At 55.7% G+C, this 16975-nt stretch overlaps 1 protein-coding gene across 4 annotated transcripts in view; it reads left to right on the top strand.

Annotated features, from left to right (window-relative positions):
• LOC121288812 (netrin-G1-like) overlaps positions 1–14189 on the top strand; it is a 188057-nt gene extending 173868 nt beyond the window's left edge. For 3 of the 4 annotated variants that reach the window (XM_041207553.1, XM_041207552.1, XM_041207554.1), the window contains 4 exons: positions 2204–2269; positions 5920–6168; positions 11693–11827; positions 13112–14189. In XM_041207553.1, coding sequence (XP_041063487.1) covers positions 2204–2269; positions 5920–6168; positions 11693–11827; positions 13112–13341 — 680 coding nt within the window. In that variant the 3' untranslated portion in view covers positions 13342–14189. The remainder of the gene's footprint in view (positions 1–2203; positions 2270–5919; positions 6169–11692; positions 11828–13111) is intronic. The other variant, XM_041207555.1, reaches the window with a different exon arrangement.
• Positions 14190–16975: the final 2786 nt, after the last annotated feature.

Raw genomic sequence — 16975 nt, 5'->3', positions numbered from 1 at the left:
GGCTGTTGAAGGAAGCCAGGGAGGAAAAAGCGGATGCTCTGAGGATCATTTTCCAATCCTCACTAGATACAGGCGAGGTATCAAGGGGATTGGAGATCTGCAGATGTTGTATCATTATTTAAAAAAGGTGCATGGGATGGGCCAGAAAATTATAGACCGGTCAGTCTGACTTCATTGGTGTGCAAATTATTGGAATCAATTCTGAGAGACAGGATAAACTGTCACTTAGAAAGGCACGGATTAATCAGGGATAGTCAGCATGGCTTTGTTAGGGGAAGATTGTGTCTCACTAACTTAACTGAGGGAATGCTTTCCTTTATTAGGTGAGGTACTGAATATAAAAGCAGGGATGTAATGCTGGAACTGTACAAAACCCTGGTTAGGCCACAGCTGGAATTTTGTGTACAGTTCTGGTCACCACATTACAGGAAGGACTTAATTGCTCTGGAGAGAGAACAGAGGAGATTTACAAATATGCTGCCAGGACTTCAAAAATGGCAGCAATGAGGAGAGATTGAATAGTCTCAGGTTGTTTTTGTTAGAACAGAGAAGGCTGAGGGGTGACCTAACTGAGGTGTAGAAAATTATGAGGGACCGAGATAGTGTAGACAGGAAAGGCTTGTTTCCCCCTAGCTGAGGGGTCAATTACCAGGGGGCATAGATTTAAGGTGATTGGTAGAAGGATTAAAGGGGACATGGGGAAAAACCTTTTCACCCAGAGGGTGGTGGGTGTCTGGAATTCACTGCGTCAGTTGGTGGTTGAGGCTGAAATGTTCAACTGATTAAAAAGGTACCTGGATCTGCGTCTGAAGTGCTTTAACCTGTGGGGCTCCGGACCAGGTGCTGGAAGGTGGGATTAAAAATGAGCAGTCTTTCTCTTCTTTCTTTTGGCCCGTGCAGACACGATGGGCTGAATGGCCTCTTTCTGCACCATAACTTTTCTCTGGTTCTATGATTCACAATTTAAGAAATACTCTGCACACCTGTTCCTCCTACCAAAGTGGATAACCTCACATTTTTGCACATTATATTCCGTCTGCCATGTTCTTGCCCACTCACTAAGTCTGTCCAAATCCCCTTGAAGCCGCTTTCCACTTTCCTCACAACACACATTCCCACCGAGCTTTGTACCATCCATGAACTTGGAAATATTACATTTGGTCCCCACTGTGGGAGTTTTGATCACTTTTGGTCCGTGTGGGAAGTATATTCACTCTCAATCACTATGGGGAATTATGGTCACCCTCAGTCATTATGGGGCGTTATGGTCAATGTTGGTCAGAATGGGAGAGTAATGGTTACTCTTGGTCAGTGTGTGGAGTAACCCAGAGTGACTATAACTTCAGTACTGACCCAGAGTGAACATAATTCCACACACTGACTGAGAGTGACCATAATTTCCCACTCTGACCAAGAGTGGCCATAAATCCCAGACTGACCAAGAGTGAGCATAACTCTACACACAGACCGTGAGTGACCATAGCTCCCACACTGTCTGAGAGAGGCCATAGTTCCCCACATAGACTGAGTGACCATAACTACCAAGCTGAACGAGAGTGACCATAACTCCCAAACTTACTGAGAGTGACCATAACTCCCACACTAACCAAGAATGACCATAACTCCCCACACTGACCAAATAACTGTAAATCCCCACATAGAATGAATGACCATAACTACCAAACTGACCAAAAGTGACCAGAACTCCCCAGACTGACCAAGTTTGACCGAAAGTCCCCACACCAACAAAGAGTGACCATAACTCCCACACTGACCAAAGTAACCATAACTCCCAAACTGACCGAGAGTGACCATACCTCTTCAGACTGACAGGTTTTGTGATTTTGGAACAGGAATATTTGGGGGATCTGGGACATCAGGTGCCTGGACCCTAAGCGCTGGAATTCTCCCCCTAATCTCCTTTAACTCCCCCGTCCTTTAAAATTCACCTTAAAATCTCCCTGGCAGAATGAGGGTTTGATCTCCTGTCTGAATATCAGCTCCCATGTCTCAGTGTTAGTGTTTGTCTAATTGATGGTGAAGTGGAGATGGAAATATCTCAGCTTACCCTCAGACGCTGGTGTTGTAGTTGTCAGTCTGCACTCGATGTGTGTGTGTGAACACAGTACAGATGTTGTGTTCAGAACAAGTTTCATTCTCCAGCTGTGGTTAATAATTGCTGATTCTTCCTGACACGTTGCAGCTGACTCAAACCGGGGTCAAACACAGCAAAGTATCTCAGCACGAGGGGGCGAGAAGACAAAGCAAGGTAGGAGATCAAACAAAGTGACTGGTAAAAAAAGCAGCACATTGCATTTGTACTGCACTCACTCAATACTGACCCTCTGACAGTGCAGCACACTCTCAGCACTGACCCTCTGATAGTGCAGCACTCCCTCAGTACTGACCCTCTGACAGTGCAGCACACCTTCAATACTGACCCTCTGACAGTGCAGCACACCCTCAATACTGACCCACTGACAGTGCAGCACTCCCTCAGTACTGACCCTCTGACAGTGTAGCACTCCCTCAGTACTGACCCTCTGACAGTGCAGCACTCCCTCAATACTGAGCCTCTGACAGTGTAGCACTCCCTCAGTACTGACCCTCTGACAGTGTAGCACTCCCTCAGTACTGACCCTCTGACAGTGCAGCACACCCTCAATACTGACCCACTGACAGTGCAGCACTCCCTCAGTACTGACCCTCTGACAGTGCAGCACTCCCTCAGTACTCACCCTCTGACAGTGCAGCACTCCCTCAGTACTGACCCTCTGACGGTGCAGCACTGCCTCAATACTGACCCTCTGACAGTGCAGCACACCCTCAATACTGCCCCTCTGACAGTGCAGCACTCCCTCAATACTGCCCCTCTGACAGTGCAGCACTCCCTCAGTACTGACCCTCTGACAGTGCAGCAATCCCTCAGTACTGACTCTCTGACAGTGCAGCACTCCCTCAGTACTGACCCTCTGACAGTGCAACACTCCCTCAGTACTGCCCCTCTGACAGTGCAGCCCTCCCTCAGTACTGAGCCTCTGACAGTGCAGCACTCCTCCAATACTGCCCCTCTGACAGTTCAGCGCTCCCTCAATACTGAGCCTCTGGCAGTGCAGCACTGCCTCAATACTACCCCTCTGACTTTGCAGCATTCCATCAATACTGCCCCTCTGACAGTGCGGCACTCCCTCAGTACTGACCCTCTGACAGTGTAGCACTCCCTCAGTACTGACCCTCTGACAGTGCAGGACTCCCTCAGTACTGCCCCTCTGACAGTGCAGCACTCCCTCAGTACTGACCCTCTGACAGTGCAGCACTCCCTCAGTACTGACCCTCTGACAGTGCAGCACTCCCTCAGTACTGACCCTCTGACAGTGCAGCACTCCCTCAGCACTGACCCTCTGGCAGTGCAGTGTCTCTCTCCAGTCTGCCGGTCGTGTCAGATTCAAATATGGTCTCTGTTCTCTGAAGTGGGACCAGAATTCTCGACTTTCTGATTCAGAGGTGAGGTTGTTACCCACTGCGCCAGCGGTGAAAGGTGTGTAATTTGGCCGTACTCTATAAAACCCGGCACCGGAGTCTTTAACCCAGTATTAGGATCATCCATTGCTAACGACCAATTGAATGCAAAAGTTAGTGAGACAGGGATCCGATGTTCCCCTTTCAACGCTAAAAGCCTCCATATTGCCTCCCTTCCATTGAGCCATTTCCCCCTCACGTCTCATTCCTGCAGCATGTGACCCAGTCCCTGTCTGCTTCCCATCTTCATCCTGTCAACATCCCGTCTACACTTTCTGTCTTTTCCTTGCAAGACTGTCAATGTTTCGGCCACTCGAACCGGTGCAGTTACCTCGAGCTGCTCAGCACTGCCGTGTGTGTGAACTGTAAACACAACACTCGAGGCCGGCACTGCCACTTATGTCGGCTGGGCTACCATCGAAACGCTTCAGCACAACTGGACCATCACAACGTTTGCTTAGGTCAGTTCCTGATATAATCTCTGCTTTCACCTTCCTTCACCCGTCTGCTTGCAAAGCAAAACAAGAGAAGCAAAGAAAACACCTTTGACGCAAATCAGTTCCCCTTCCCCCAGTGATGGGCCTGTCCAACCTTCCCCCAGCGATGGGGCCTGTCTGACCTTCCCCCAGCGATGGGACCTGTCCAACCTTCCCCCAGTGATGGGACCTGTCTAACCTTCCCCCAGCGATGGGGCCTGTCTGACCTTCCCCCAGTGATGGGACCTGTCCAACCTTCCCCCAGTGATCGGACCTGTCTGACCTTCCCCCAGTGATGGGGCCTGTCTGACCTTCCCCCAGCGATGGGGCCTGTCTGACCTTCCCCCAGTGATGGGGCCTGTCCGACCTTCCCCCAGTGATGGGACCTGTCTAACCTTCCCCCAGTGATGGGGCCTGTCTAACCTTCCCCCAGTGATGGGGCCTGTCTAACCTTCCCCCAGCGATGGGGCTTGTCCAACCTTCCCCCAGCGATGGGGCCTGTCTGACCTTCCCCCAGCGATGGGACCTGTCCGACCTTCCCCCAGTGATGGGGCCTGTCTGACCTTCCCCCAGCGATGGGGCCTGTCCGACCTTCCCCCAGTGATGGGACATGTCCAACCTTCCCCCAGTGATGGGGCCTGTCCGACCTTCCCCCAGTGATGGGGCCTGTCTGACCTTCTCCCAGTGATGGGACCTGTCTAACCTTCCCCCAGTGATGGGACCTGTCCAACCTTCCCCCAGTGATGGGGCCTGTCTGACCTTCCCCCAGCGATGGGACCTGTCCAACCTTCCCCCAGTGATGGGACCTGTCCAACCTTCCCCCAGTGATGGGACCTGTCCAACCTTCCCCCAGTGATGGGCCTGTCTGACCTTCCCCCAGTGATGGGACCTGTCCGACCTTCCCCCAGTGATGGGGCCTGTCTGACCTTCCCCCAGTGATGGGGCCTGTCTGACCCTCCCCCAGCGATGGGGCCTGTCTGACCTTCCCCTGGTGATGAAGTCTGGCCGTTGTATTATTGAGGTAACCCGATAAACCTCAGTTATGATGATACAACCATTGTCCCCCCGTCTCCATTTTTAGTTCAGGAATTTGAATGTTTTGTTCTCTCTGGACATGACCATCCTGCATCGTTGCCGTGTCACTTGTATCCACTCAGTGTTGCCCCAGCGTCCAACAACTGTCTTGTCTCCTCATTTGACCATCTCCTCCCATTGTCCATACAGTGAATGGCGCAGTGTGTACCGCACAGGAACAGACTGTTCATCAGAACATAGGGACAGGAGGAGGCCATTCAGCCCCTCTTCCACTGAATAGATCATGACCGATTGTTTTCTTAATTCCATCTAAGTGCCTTGCTTCTGTCACCCTCAATACTCTGATCCAGCAGAAATCTATCAATCTCAGTTTTAAATGTTTGATGGACCCCCAGCCTCGCAGCTTTTTGACGGAGAGAGAGAGAGAGAGAGAGAGAGAGTTCCAGATTTCCACTTCCCTTTGTGTGAGGAATTGCTTCCTGACATCACCCCAAACGGCCTGGCTCTCATTTAAACGTTCTGCCCCTTGCTCTGGATGGCGTAGTGGTATTGTTGCCGGGCTGGTAATCCCGAAGCCTGGGGGTAAAACTCTGGGGACCTGGGTTCGAATCCCGCCAGAGCAGATGGTGACATTTGAATCCAATAAAAACATGGAATTAAAAGTCTAACGATGACCTTGAAATGATTGTTGTAAAAACCCATCTGGTTCACTAACACCCTTCTAGTGAAGGAAATCTGCCCTCCTTACCTGGTCTGGCCTACATGTGACTCCAGATCTACAGTAATATGTAGTTGACTGTTAAAAGCCCCCTGACCAGGGCAGTAAATTCCGGCCTAGCCAGCGACGCCCACACCCTATGAAAGAATAAAAGAGAACCTGATTTTACAGGGGGGCACCCTGACCCCCAGAGGGAAGGTCAGCCTGCAGCCGGCGAGTCTGGAAGAAACCTGCCCCAGGGCCGTACCACAGCGCCAACGGCTGAACCAGCAGAGAGAGGGACTTCTGCCCCTCAGTGGGAGGACGTTCAGCCCTCGAGAGCTGCCAGCCAACCTGTGCCGGCCGGGCCAGGGCTCAGCCGTGGGCACTGCCGGGACTGCCAGGAGGAGCAGGAAGAAGAGCGATGGCGGCCGGAGACAGGTTAGTCCCAGGGAGGGGTTAGAGGCGGGGGGGGTGGGGCTGTGGGAGCTAGGCTTTGGAGCGCAGGTGGTGAGGAACCAAGTGTCAGGGGTGGGCGGGGCAGTGCAACATCTTGGGGGAGGGGGGGGTAACATCTTGGGGGGGGGGCGACATCTTGGGGGAGGGGGGGTGACATCTTGGGGGGGGGCGACATCTTGGGGGAGGGGGGGTAACATCTTGGGGGGGAGGGGGGGGGGGGTGGGGGAGGGGGGGAGGGGGGGGGGGGGGGGGGGGCGACATCTTGGGGGGGAGGGGGGGTGACATCTTGGGGGAGGGGGGGGCGACATCTTGGGGGAGGGGGGGTGACATCTTGAGGGGGTGACATCTTGGGGGGGCAACATCTTGGGGGGGGGCAACATCTCGGGGGAGTGGGGCAATGTCTTGGGGGGGAGGGGGGCTCTGATGCACACAGAGCCTCCCCAGAATGAACAGGTCCTTCTTTCCCACCTTTTTTCAAGAATTCAAAAGCAGCCTTCAACCCCCACCTACCCCCACCCCCACCTACCCACCCCACCCACCTACCCCCACCCCACCCACCCCCACCCCCACCCACCTACCCCCACCCCCACCCACCTACCCCCACCCCCACCCACCCCCACCCCCCACCCACCACCCTACCCCCACCCCCACCCACCCACCCCCACCCCCACCCACCCCCACCCCCACCCACCTACCCCCACCCCCACCCACCTACCCCCACCCCCACCCACCTACCCCCACCCCCACCCACCTACCCCCACCCCCACCTACCCCCACCCCCACCCACCCACCCCCACCCCCACCCACCCCCACCCCCACCCACCTACCCCCACCCACCCCCACCCCCACCCCCACCTACCCCCACCCCCACCCACCCACACCCACCCCCACCCACCCCCACCCCCACCCACCTACCCCCACCCACCCCCACCCCCACCCCCACCTACCCCCACCCACACCCACCCACCCCCACCCCCACCCACCCCCACCCCCACCCACCTACCCCCACCCACCCCCACCCCCACCCCCACCCACCTACCCCCACCCCCACCCACACCCACCTACCCCCACCCACCCCCACCCCCACCCACCCCCACCCCCACCCACACCCACCTACCCCCACCCCCACCCACACCCACCTACCCCCACCCACCCCCACCCCCACCCCCACCCACCCACCCCCACCCCCCACCCACCCACCCCCACCCCCACCCCCACCCCCACCCCCACCCACCCCCACCCACCCCCACACCCACCCACCCCCACCCCCACCCCCACCCACCCCCACCCACCCCCACCCCCACCCACCCACCCCCACCCCCACCCACCTACCCCCACCCACCCCCACCCCCACCCCCACCCCCACCCCCACCCCCACCCCACCCCACCCCCCCCCACCCCCACCCACCCCCACCCCCACCCCCACCCCCACCCACCCACCCCCACCCCCACCCACCCACCCCCACCCCCACCCACCCCCACCCCCACCCACCTACCCCCACCCACACCCACCCACCTACCCCCACCCCCACCCACCTACCCCCACCCCCACACACCCCCACCCCCACCCCCACCCCCACCCACCCCCACCCCCAACCACCCACCCCCACCCCCACCCACCCCCACCCCCACCCACCCACCCCCACCCCCACCCCCACCCACCCCCACCCACCCCCACCCCCACCCACCTACCCCACCCCCACCCACCTACCCCCACCCACACCCCCACCTACCCCCACCCACCCCCACCCCCACCCCCACCCCCACCTACCCCCACCCCCACCCACCCCCACCCCCACCCCCACCCACCCCCACCCCCACCCACCTACCCCCACCCCCACCCACCCCCACCCCCACCTACACCCACCCCCACACCCACCTACCCCCACCCCCACCCACCTACCCCCACCCCCACCCCCACCCCCACCCACCCCCACCCCCACCCACCCACCCCCACCCCCACCCCCACCCCCACCCCCACCCACCCCCACCCACACCCCCACCCACCTACCCCCACCCCCACCCCCACCCCCACCCCCACCCACCCCCACCCCCACCCACCTACCCCCACCCCCACCCCCACCCCCACCCACCTACCCCCACCCCCACCCCCACCCCCACCCACCTACCCCCACCCCCACCCCCACCCCCACCCACCTACCCCCACCCCCACCCCCACCCCCACCCCCACCCCCACCCACCCCCACCCCCACCCCCACCCCCACCCACCTACCCCCACCCCCACCTACCTACCCCCACCCCCACCCACCTACCCCCACCCCCACCTACCCCCACCCCCACCCACCTACCCCCACCCCCACCCACCCCCACCCCCACCTACCCCCACCCCCACCCACCCACCCCCACCTACCCCCACCCCCACCCACCTACCCCCACCCCCACCCACCCCCACCCCCACCTACCCCCACCCCCACCCACCTACCCCCACCCCCACCCCCACCCCCACCTACCCCCACCCCCTACCCACCCACCCCCACCCCCACCTACCTACCCCCACCCACCCCCACCCCCACCCACCTACCCCCACCCACCTACCCCCACCCCCACCCACCCCCACCCCCACCTACCCCCACCCCCTACCCACCCACCCCCACCCCCACCCCCACCTACCTACCCCCACCCACCTACCCCCACCCACCCCCACCCCCACCCACCTACCCCCACCCACCCCCACCTACACCCACCCCCACCTACCCCCACCCCCACCCACCTACCCCCACCCCCACCCACCCCCACCCCCACCTACCCCCACCCCCTACCCACCTACCCCCACCCCCACCTACCTACCCCCACCCACCCCCACCCCCACCCCCACCTACCCCCACCCCCTACCCACCTACCCCCACCCCCACCTACCTACCCCCACCCACCCCCACCCCCACCCCCACCTACCTACCCCCACCCACCCCCACCCCCACCCCCACCTACCTACCCCCACCCACCCCCACCCCCACCCCCACCCACCTACCCCCACCCACCCCCACCTACCCCCACCCCCACCCCCACCTACCCCCACCCCCACCCACCTACCCCCACCCCCTACCCACCTACCCCCACCCCCACCCACCCCCACCTACCCCCACCCCCACCCACCTACCCCCACCCCCACCTACCCCCACCCCCACCCACCTACCCCCACCCCCACCTACCCCCACCCCCACCCACCTACCCCCACCCCCACCCACCCCGACCCACCTACCCCCACCCTCTACCCACCTACCCCCACCCCCTACCCACCTACCCCAATCCACCCACCCCTCACCCACCCACCCCCTCACCCTGCCCACCTAACCCCCTGTCCACTTACACCCACCTACTCCCACCCCGCCCACCTACCCCCACCCCCACCCACCTACCCCCACCCCCTACCCACCTACCCCCACCCACCCCCACCTACCCCCACCCCCACCCACCTACCCCCACCCCCTACCCACCTACCCCCACCCCCACCCACCTACCCCCACCCCCTACCCACCTACCCCCACCCCCTACCCACCCCCACCTACCCCCACCCCCTACCCAAATCCACCCACCCCTCACCCACCTACCCCCACCCCCTACCCACCTACCCCCACCCCCTACCCACCCCCACCTACCCCCACCCCCACCCACCTACCCCCACCCCCTACCCACCTACCCCCACCCCCTACCCACCCCCACCTACCCCCACCCCCACCCACCTACCCCCACCCCCTACCCACCTACCCCCACCTACCCCCACCCCCACCTACCCCCACCCCCACCCACCTACCCCCACCCCCTACCCACCTACCCCCACCCCCTACCCACCCCCACCCACCTACCCCCACCCCCTACCCACCTACCCCCACCCCCTACCCACCTACCCCAATCCACCCACCCCTCACCCACCTACCCCCACCCCCTCACCCCGCCCACCTAACCCCCTGTCCACTTACACCCACCTACTCCCACCCCGCCCACCTACCCCCACCTAACCCCCCCCACCCACCTAATCCCCATCCCGCCCACCTACCCCCCACCCTGCCCACTTACCCCACCACCTACCCCGCCCACCTACCGCCCCTCAAACCTACCTCCACAACCACCTACCCCCTCCTGTCCGCCTGCCCCCTCCTGCCCACTTACCCCCTCCACCAGCCTTGTTCTGGTTTGGGCAGTTTAAATCCCAGACACCTGAGTTGGTAACAGGTCCAATTGAACCTAAATTCTTTATTTAAATGTGGTAGGTGGGCTTCTGATTTTGGCACCTGCCCACTTACCCTGTTCTGGGGTCAGCTCGGGGGTGAGCAAGCAGACACTACATCCCCCTGCAGTGGGCTGGGCACCCCTCTTCTGTGCCCCCACCGCAGGGGGGCACGGTGTCTGCGTGGTCAGCATTGTCAAGTCCTTTAATCACCTTAAACACCTCAAATAGACCACCCCTTAGTCTTCGATACTGAGGGATTACAAGTCTCATCCATGTCGCCTGTCCTTGTAATTTAACCCTCTCGTCCCCAGTCTGATTCTGGTGAATCTGCTCTGCCCCCTCTCCGAGGCCAGTGTCTCCTCCCTGGGGTGCGGGACCCAGAACTGAACCCAGTTACTCCAGATTGGGTATGAGCAGAGCTTTATGTAAACTGTAACTTCCACCCTTTGTACTCCAGACCCCTCGAGATAAAGGACAACATTCCATTTGCCTTTTAAATTATTTTTTGTACCTGTTCACTTGCTTTTAGGTCGACCTGCCTGTGCTGGTATTTCTGCTCCATACGATTCTCCTCCCACCCCCCTCTTCATCTCCCCCCATCACCATGTCCTCCTATTCCTTTCACCCTCATGTGTTTATCCAGCTTCCCCTTAAACGTACCGATACTATTCACCTGAACCACTCCCTGTGGGGGTGAGTCCCACATTCTCCCCACTCTCTGGGTGAAGAAGTTTCTCCTGGCCGGTCATTGTGGTCTCCCTCACAAAACATCTTCTCTACGTCTACTCAATAAGACCCTTTCATCATTTTAAATTTCTCTATCAGGCCACCCCTCATCCTTCTCTTTTCTAGAGAAATGATCTCGAACCTGTTTAGTCTTTCCTGATATTTCAGTTCTGGTATCATCGTTGTAAATTTTACTTTACACCTTCTCCAGTCTCTGTCTCTCCTTTTTTATAATGTGGAGACAGACTGTTTGCAGTTTTCCAATTGTGATCTTTACGTCTGTTACGAGTTTAACATAACTTCTGTACTGGTGAATTCTGTCCTGTGGTGATGAAGCCAGTGTTTGGTTTGCTTTTTCTGGCCTTGTTAACCCATGTTAATTCTGTCAGTTTCCCAGAGAGTGGGACATAGGCCATGTGCAGTCAGTGTGTGCAGCATTGAAGTTGTTTATAGTGTTGAAGACTTGTTTTACTCTCACAGTCTGACCGTCCTGTCCTGGGTCACAGTCATTCCTGTTGCTAAGCCTGTGTTGATGTGTTTTATTGGGAATCGCTGTGTGCAGTCTGTGTGTGTGTTGTCTTGTTTCTACAGACTGTAAGTGTAACCCTGATGGCTCACTCCACCATCACTGTAATGACACGGGACATTGTGACTGTAAGGATGGTGCAACAGGGCCCAAGTGTGACAAGTGCCTGCCTGGATATTACTGGCACAGGGGCTGTCAAGGTAAGGAACTGTTCACACCAGCTCCTGCCCCCACTCCACTCTGGCTCCTGTATGTCAGGGTCAGCAGAGTATCTGATAGTCGAGCTACTGAGGAGGAAACACAGACACTTTTAGTGAGTGAACCTTCTCCAAAGCCTCGATACCCTCCCTAAAGTGTGGTGACTATAACTGGACATAATTTCATCTACAGTCTCTCCTTCAGCATTTAATCATCAATTTTGTTCTGTTGACCCATCCCCTTCATTGGTTCCTTAAAACTTGAGTGTTTTGTTACTTTACCTACTCTCAGCTTATCATCCATTCTGCCACTTGTCCCCAGACCCTTCACATTCTGACCTTAGCCATGAATTCACTCTGCTTCACCTTATCGAAGGCCTTTTAAAAATCCCAATATATTACATCAACTATGTTACCCTTATCTACCCTTTCTTTCATTACTTTAAATACTTTAATAAGGTTAGTCAGCATAGCTTTCCCTCTTGAAACCTGTGCTGTCTGCTCTTTGTCATATTTCCACTTTCTAGAAGTTTTTCTGTTACATCTTTGAGTAAAGATTCCCTCTTCTTTCCTGCCACTGACGTTAAGCTAATTGGTTGACAGTTTCCAGGACTTGTTCCATCTCCCTTTTCAAATAGAAGAATCATATTAGGTCCCTGCCAATCCTCTTCCCTTTTCTAATGAATGTTTATATCTATGTAACAGTGCCTCTGCTGTCTCTTCCCAAACTTCTGTTCAAAAGCACAAATGGAATCGATCCTGACGAGGAATTTTATTCTCTAGGTTCTTGATGCATTTATTAATTATCTTCCCCGTTTCCATCTGAAATGTCTTTCTACGTTTTTTGATTTTTTTAAATCTCACGTCCACCTTGTTAGTCTCTCGGTGAACACGGAGACAAAGTAATTGTTGAATATTTTTTCCATTTTGCTGTTATGACCTTTGAGTTTATTGTGTTTATTCCTTAGTGACTCCATCACATTCCTGATTGTCCATTTGTTATTCTTGTGGCTCTGGGATATTTTACTATTTCAGTTTCTATTCCATCATAATTTAACTTCATTGTTTCTCTTCATTTTCCTCATTGTCTTTTCACATCTTTCCAAACCTTTATCATATTCCTTTTGGAATCTGTATGATTAACCTTTATCATATTCTCACTGTCAGATGTTTTACTAATAAAATGTTGTTGTAAAAGTGAAATCCTGGGAGTGGCGACATTGAAACAATCTGTAATGTGGGGAGATTTTCAATGAACTGACCTTTCTTTTTTCTGTCCTCTCACAGCGAGGGTGTGTGATAACTTGCTGACGCGATGTGAGAATGGAGGAGTGTGTGAGGACAATGGGAGGTGTCTCTGTCCCACTCCCTACACCGGCCTCCTGTGTGAGAAAGTCCAATGCAGGAAGGGAGTGGGGGGATGTGTCTCCCAATCCCCCCGAGACCCCACCTTACACCGGATGCTGCTCTTGCTGACTGTGCTGCTAATCGCCGCTAATGACCGTGTACCGCTCTGACCAGCTTCCAGTGCCAAGGACGCTCACAGGAAGGTGCGGAGAGCACCGGAGAATCCAGGGTTTACTGCCTCGCTGTTAAAACACGCTCCCTTCCCCCACATATCCCCACCCTAGGAAAGACAAGCTGGATCGGAAACCTGAACCCAGAGACCCAGCCCGACTGGAACTCAGATCGTGGACGGAATCAGCGGTTAGTGGGGACTGGACTCTCTGACTCCCTGCGGATCTGAGGCAGCAGCTAATATTCATTCTATAACCACCTGCCACTCATCCCGTGTTCAGCTTCGAGACAAAGGAACAAAGGAGGGACTTGCATTTCTCTAGCGGCTTTCACCAGCTCAGGACGTCCCAAAGCACTTTACAGCCATTGAAGGACATTTTAGCAAATAACAATGTGTTAATGACCAGATAACCTGTTTGTGACGTTGTGTAAGGGATAAATATTGACCAGGACACCAGGGAGAACTGTCCTGCTTTTCTTGGAAACAGTGATGTGACCGATCTGATAGGACAGGAGGCCTCGGTTTAACGTCTCATCTGAAAGATGGAAACTCCAATAGTGAATTTCTCACTCCCTCCCGCTTACAGTTTATACTCGCTCAGTCTTTCTGCTGCTCTCTCCGAGTGAGGGGTCACTGAGTGGGGACCCGGCCTCTCTGTCAATGCATCAAAACCGGAGGAATATGAGGGGCAGTTTCGTGTTCCCCACATCCTGGGCATTGCTGAGCATTCCTGGCACTTGTGATAAAGCAGCATTTCCTCTGTATTGTCCCTCCGAGAGTGCAGGGTCCCCTCAGTACTAACCCTCTGAATGTGAGCATTTCCTCAGTACTGACCCTCTGACAGTGCAGCACTCCTTCGGTACTAACCCTCTGACAGTGCAGCCCTCCCTCAGTGCTGGCACTCTGACAGTGCAGCACTGCCTCAGTACTGACCCTCTGACAGTGCAGCACTCCCTCAGTACTGACACTCCGACAGTGCAGCACTCCCTCAGTACTGACCCTCTGACAGTGCAGCACTCCCTCAGTATTGACCCTCCAACAGTGCAGCACTCCCTCAGTACTGACCCTCTGACAGTGCAGCACTCCCTCAGTACTGACCCTCCGACAGTGCAGCACTCCCTCAGTACTGACCCTCCGACAGTGCAGCAGTCCCTCAGTACTTACCCTCCGACAGTGCAACACTCCCTCAGTACTGACCCTCCGACAGTGCAGCACTCCCTCAGTACTGACCCTCCGACAGTGCAGCACTCCCTCAGCATTGACCCTCTGACAGTGCAGCACTCTCTCAGTACTGACACTCTGACAGTGCAGCACTCCCTCAGTACTGACCCTCTGTCTTGCTCCTTCCATCACACAATTTAAACTCTCACTCACAGTAGGTGGCTCAACGTCACCTTCTCAGGGGCAATTATGGCTGGGCAATAAATGATGTCCTAGCCAGCAATGCACACGTCCCATGAACGAACAAAAAAAAACTCCACACACATTCAGCTCCAGTCCTCTGTCACTCTGCCTTTTTCACCCTCCCTCTTACAGGTTACTATGTGGTGAATTCGCCTCTGTCAATGCCTCCTAACTTTGAAGAAGGTTTGAAGTGTTGCCTTTCGAGTTTCCAGCATCCTGAGTTTCAGTGAGCATCGCTGTGTATTCCTGTTCATGGGGGTTTTTGTGTGAAGTCAGAGAGTCATTATGCCACAGAAGTAGGGCCATTCGTCCCTCCAGTTCATGACAGCTCTCTAGAGCAATCCAGTCAGCCCGCTTCCCTCATTCGATCCCTGTATCCCTGCAAGTTTCTTTCCCCCCAGTGCCCATTCAGTTTCCTTTTCAAATCACTCATCGTCTCCACTTCTCCCAGCCTCATAGGCAGTGAGCTCCAGGTCATTCCCACTCGCTGTGCAAAAAAATAGTCTTCCTCAGATTTCCTCTGTATCCAAAACTGAAATCTCAGTCCCCCAAGTCCTTGTGCCATCAACAAATAGGAATTGCTTTTCCTTCTTCACCTTATCTAAACCCGCCGTATTCTTGTACACCTCCCCCAAATCTCCCTCCCCATCTCCTTTGCTCCAAGGAGAACAACCTCAGCTTCTCCAACACTAAACTTGTAGTTAAAAAATCCCCCCCCCCCCCCACCCCCCAACATCTGGGAACATTCTGGTGAATCTTCTCTGCACCCTCAAGGACGCTCACATTCTCGTGACCGGAACTGGATTCAATATTCCAGCTCACGAGAACTCTCCCCATGACCCCCCTCCCTCTGAAACCCAGTTCCTATCCTAGTCTATCCAGGGCGGGGGTGGCTGTATCAGTCCCATGTGGGAATATCGGTGAGCAGCAATCACGGTGTTAGTGTGGATATTGATTATTTTGTATTAAGATGAAGTTATTTTCTTGCAATCCCACGAGGTGCGATGTGGTTTGTGTGTGAATCGCTGTTTGTCTTTGTGAATATATCTGTCACTGTGGAGCTCCCAGTGATGCTAGCAATGAGCCTCTTTTCTTTATCCGACTTCCCTGTGACTGGAATTTGCTGCATCAAAGAATCAGAGACTCCAGCTCAGGAAAAGTGTCCTCAGATCCAGCAAAGGCCCCGTCACTTTACCCTGAGAACAATAAAAGCTGGTCACCGAGTGCCCTCAGCTCAGGATCGGGGTCCTGCTCTGTGCATGGGGGCTGGGGAGGGGGAGAGGTTCCAAGGAGGGGGAAGGAGTTCCCCAGGAGTTGAAGGATTTCCCAGGGAACATGACTGGTTAACAGGGTCTGGTAGCCAGTCGAAGGGAGGAGGACTTTGCAGCAGAGAAAAACTCTGAAATACTTCATAGGTCATGAAGAAATTTTACATTCAACTAAGAGGGCAGATAGATTACGGGTCTTTTACAGCCCCTCTGACAGTGCAGCACTCCCTCAGTACTGACCCTCTGACGGTGCAGCGCTCCCTCAGTACTGACCCTCTGACAGTGCAGCACTCCCTCAGTACTGACCCTCTGACAGTGCAGCACTCCCTCAGTACTGACCCTCTGACGGTGCAGCGCTCCCTCAGTACTGACCCTCTGACAGTGCAGCACTCCCTCAGTACTGACCCTCTGACAGTGCAGCACTCCCTCAGTACCGATCCTCCAACATTGCAGCACTCCCTCAGTACTGACTCTCCAGCAGTACAGCACTCCCTCAGTACTGACCATCTGACAGTGCAGCACTCCCTCAGTACTGACCCTCTGATAGTGAAGCATTCCCTCAGCACTGACCCTATAGCTGTGCAGCACTCCCTCAGTACTGACTCTCTGACAGTGCAGCACTCCCTCAGTATTTACCCTCCAATTGTGCAGCACTCCCTTAAAACTGATCCTCTGACAATGCAACACTCCCTCAGTACTGACCCTCTAACCCTGGGGCTAATGCTCTTGTTTGTGGAGTGGGGCTTGAACACATAACTTTGTGGCTGGGAGGTATGTATAGCAGCACTGAGCCAGAGTCACACCTGATCAGAGGAGCAGGAGGAGGATGTACTGTTGTTCTACCCGAAGCATAAAAGTAGGTTAAAGTGCACGTGAACTCTGACCTTTTACCCTCGACTGCCCTTCACTGAAAAATAATCCAATTGGTTTTGAGTTTATTTTACATGGAGGATTTGCAGC

Source organism: Carcharodon carcharias, chromosome 16, assembly GCF_017639515.1.
Source record: "Carcharodon carcharias isolate sCarCar2 chromosome 16, sCarCar2.pri, whole genome shotgun sequence".
Lineage (NCBI taxonomy): Eukaryota > Metazoa > Chordata > Chondrichthyes > Lamniformes > Lamnidae > Carcharodon > Carcharodon carcharias.
This window is presented reverse-complemented; position numbering and strand designations above follow the sequence as displayed.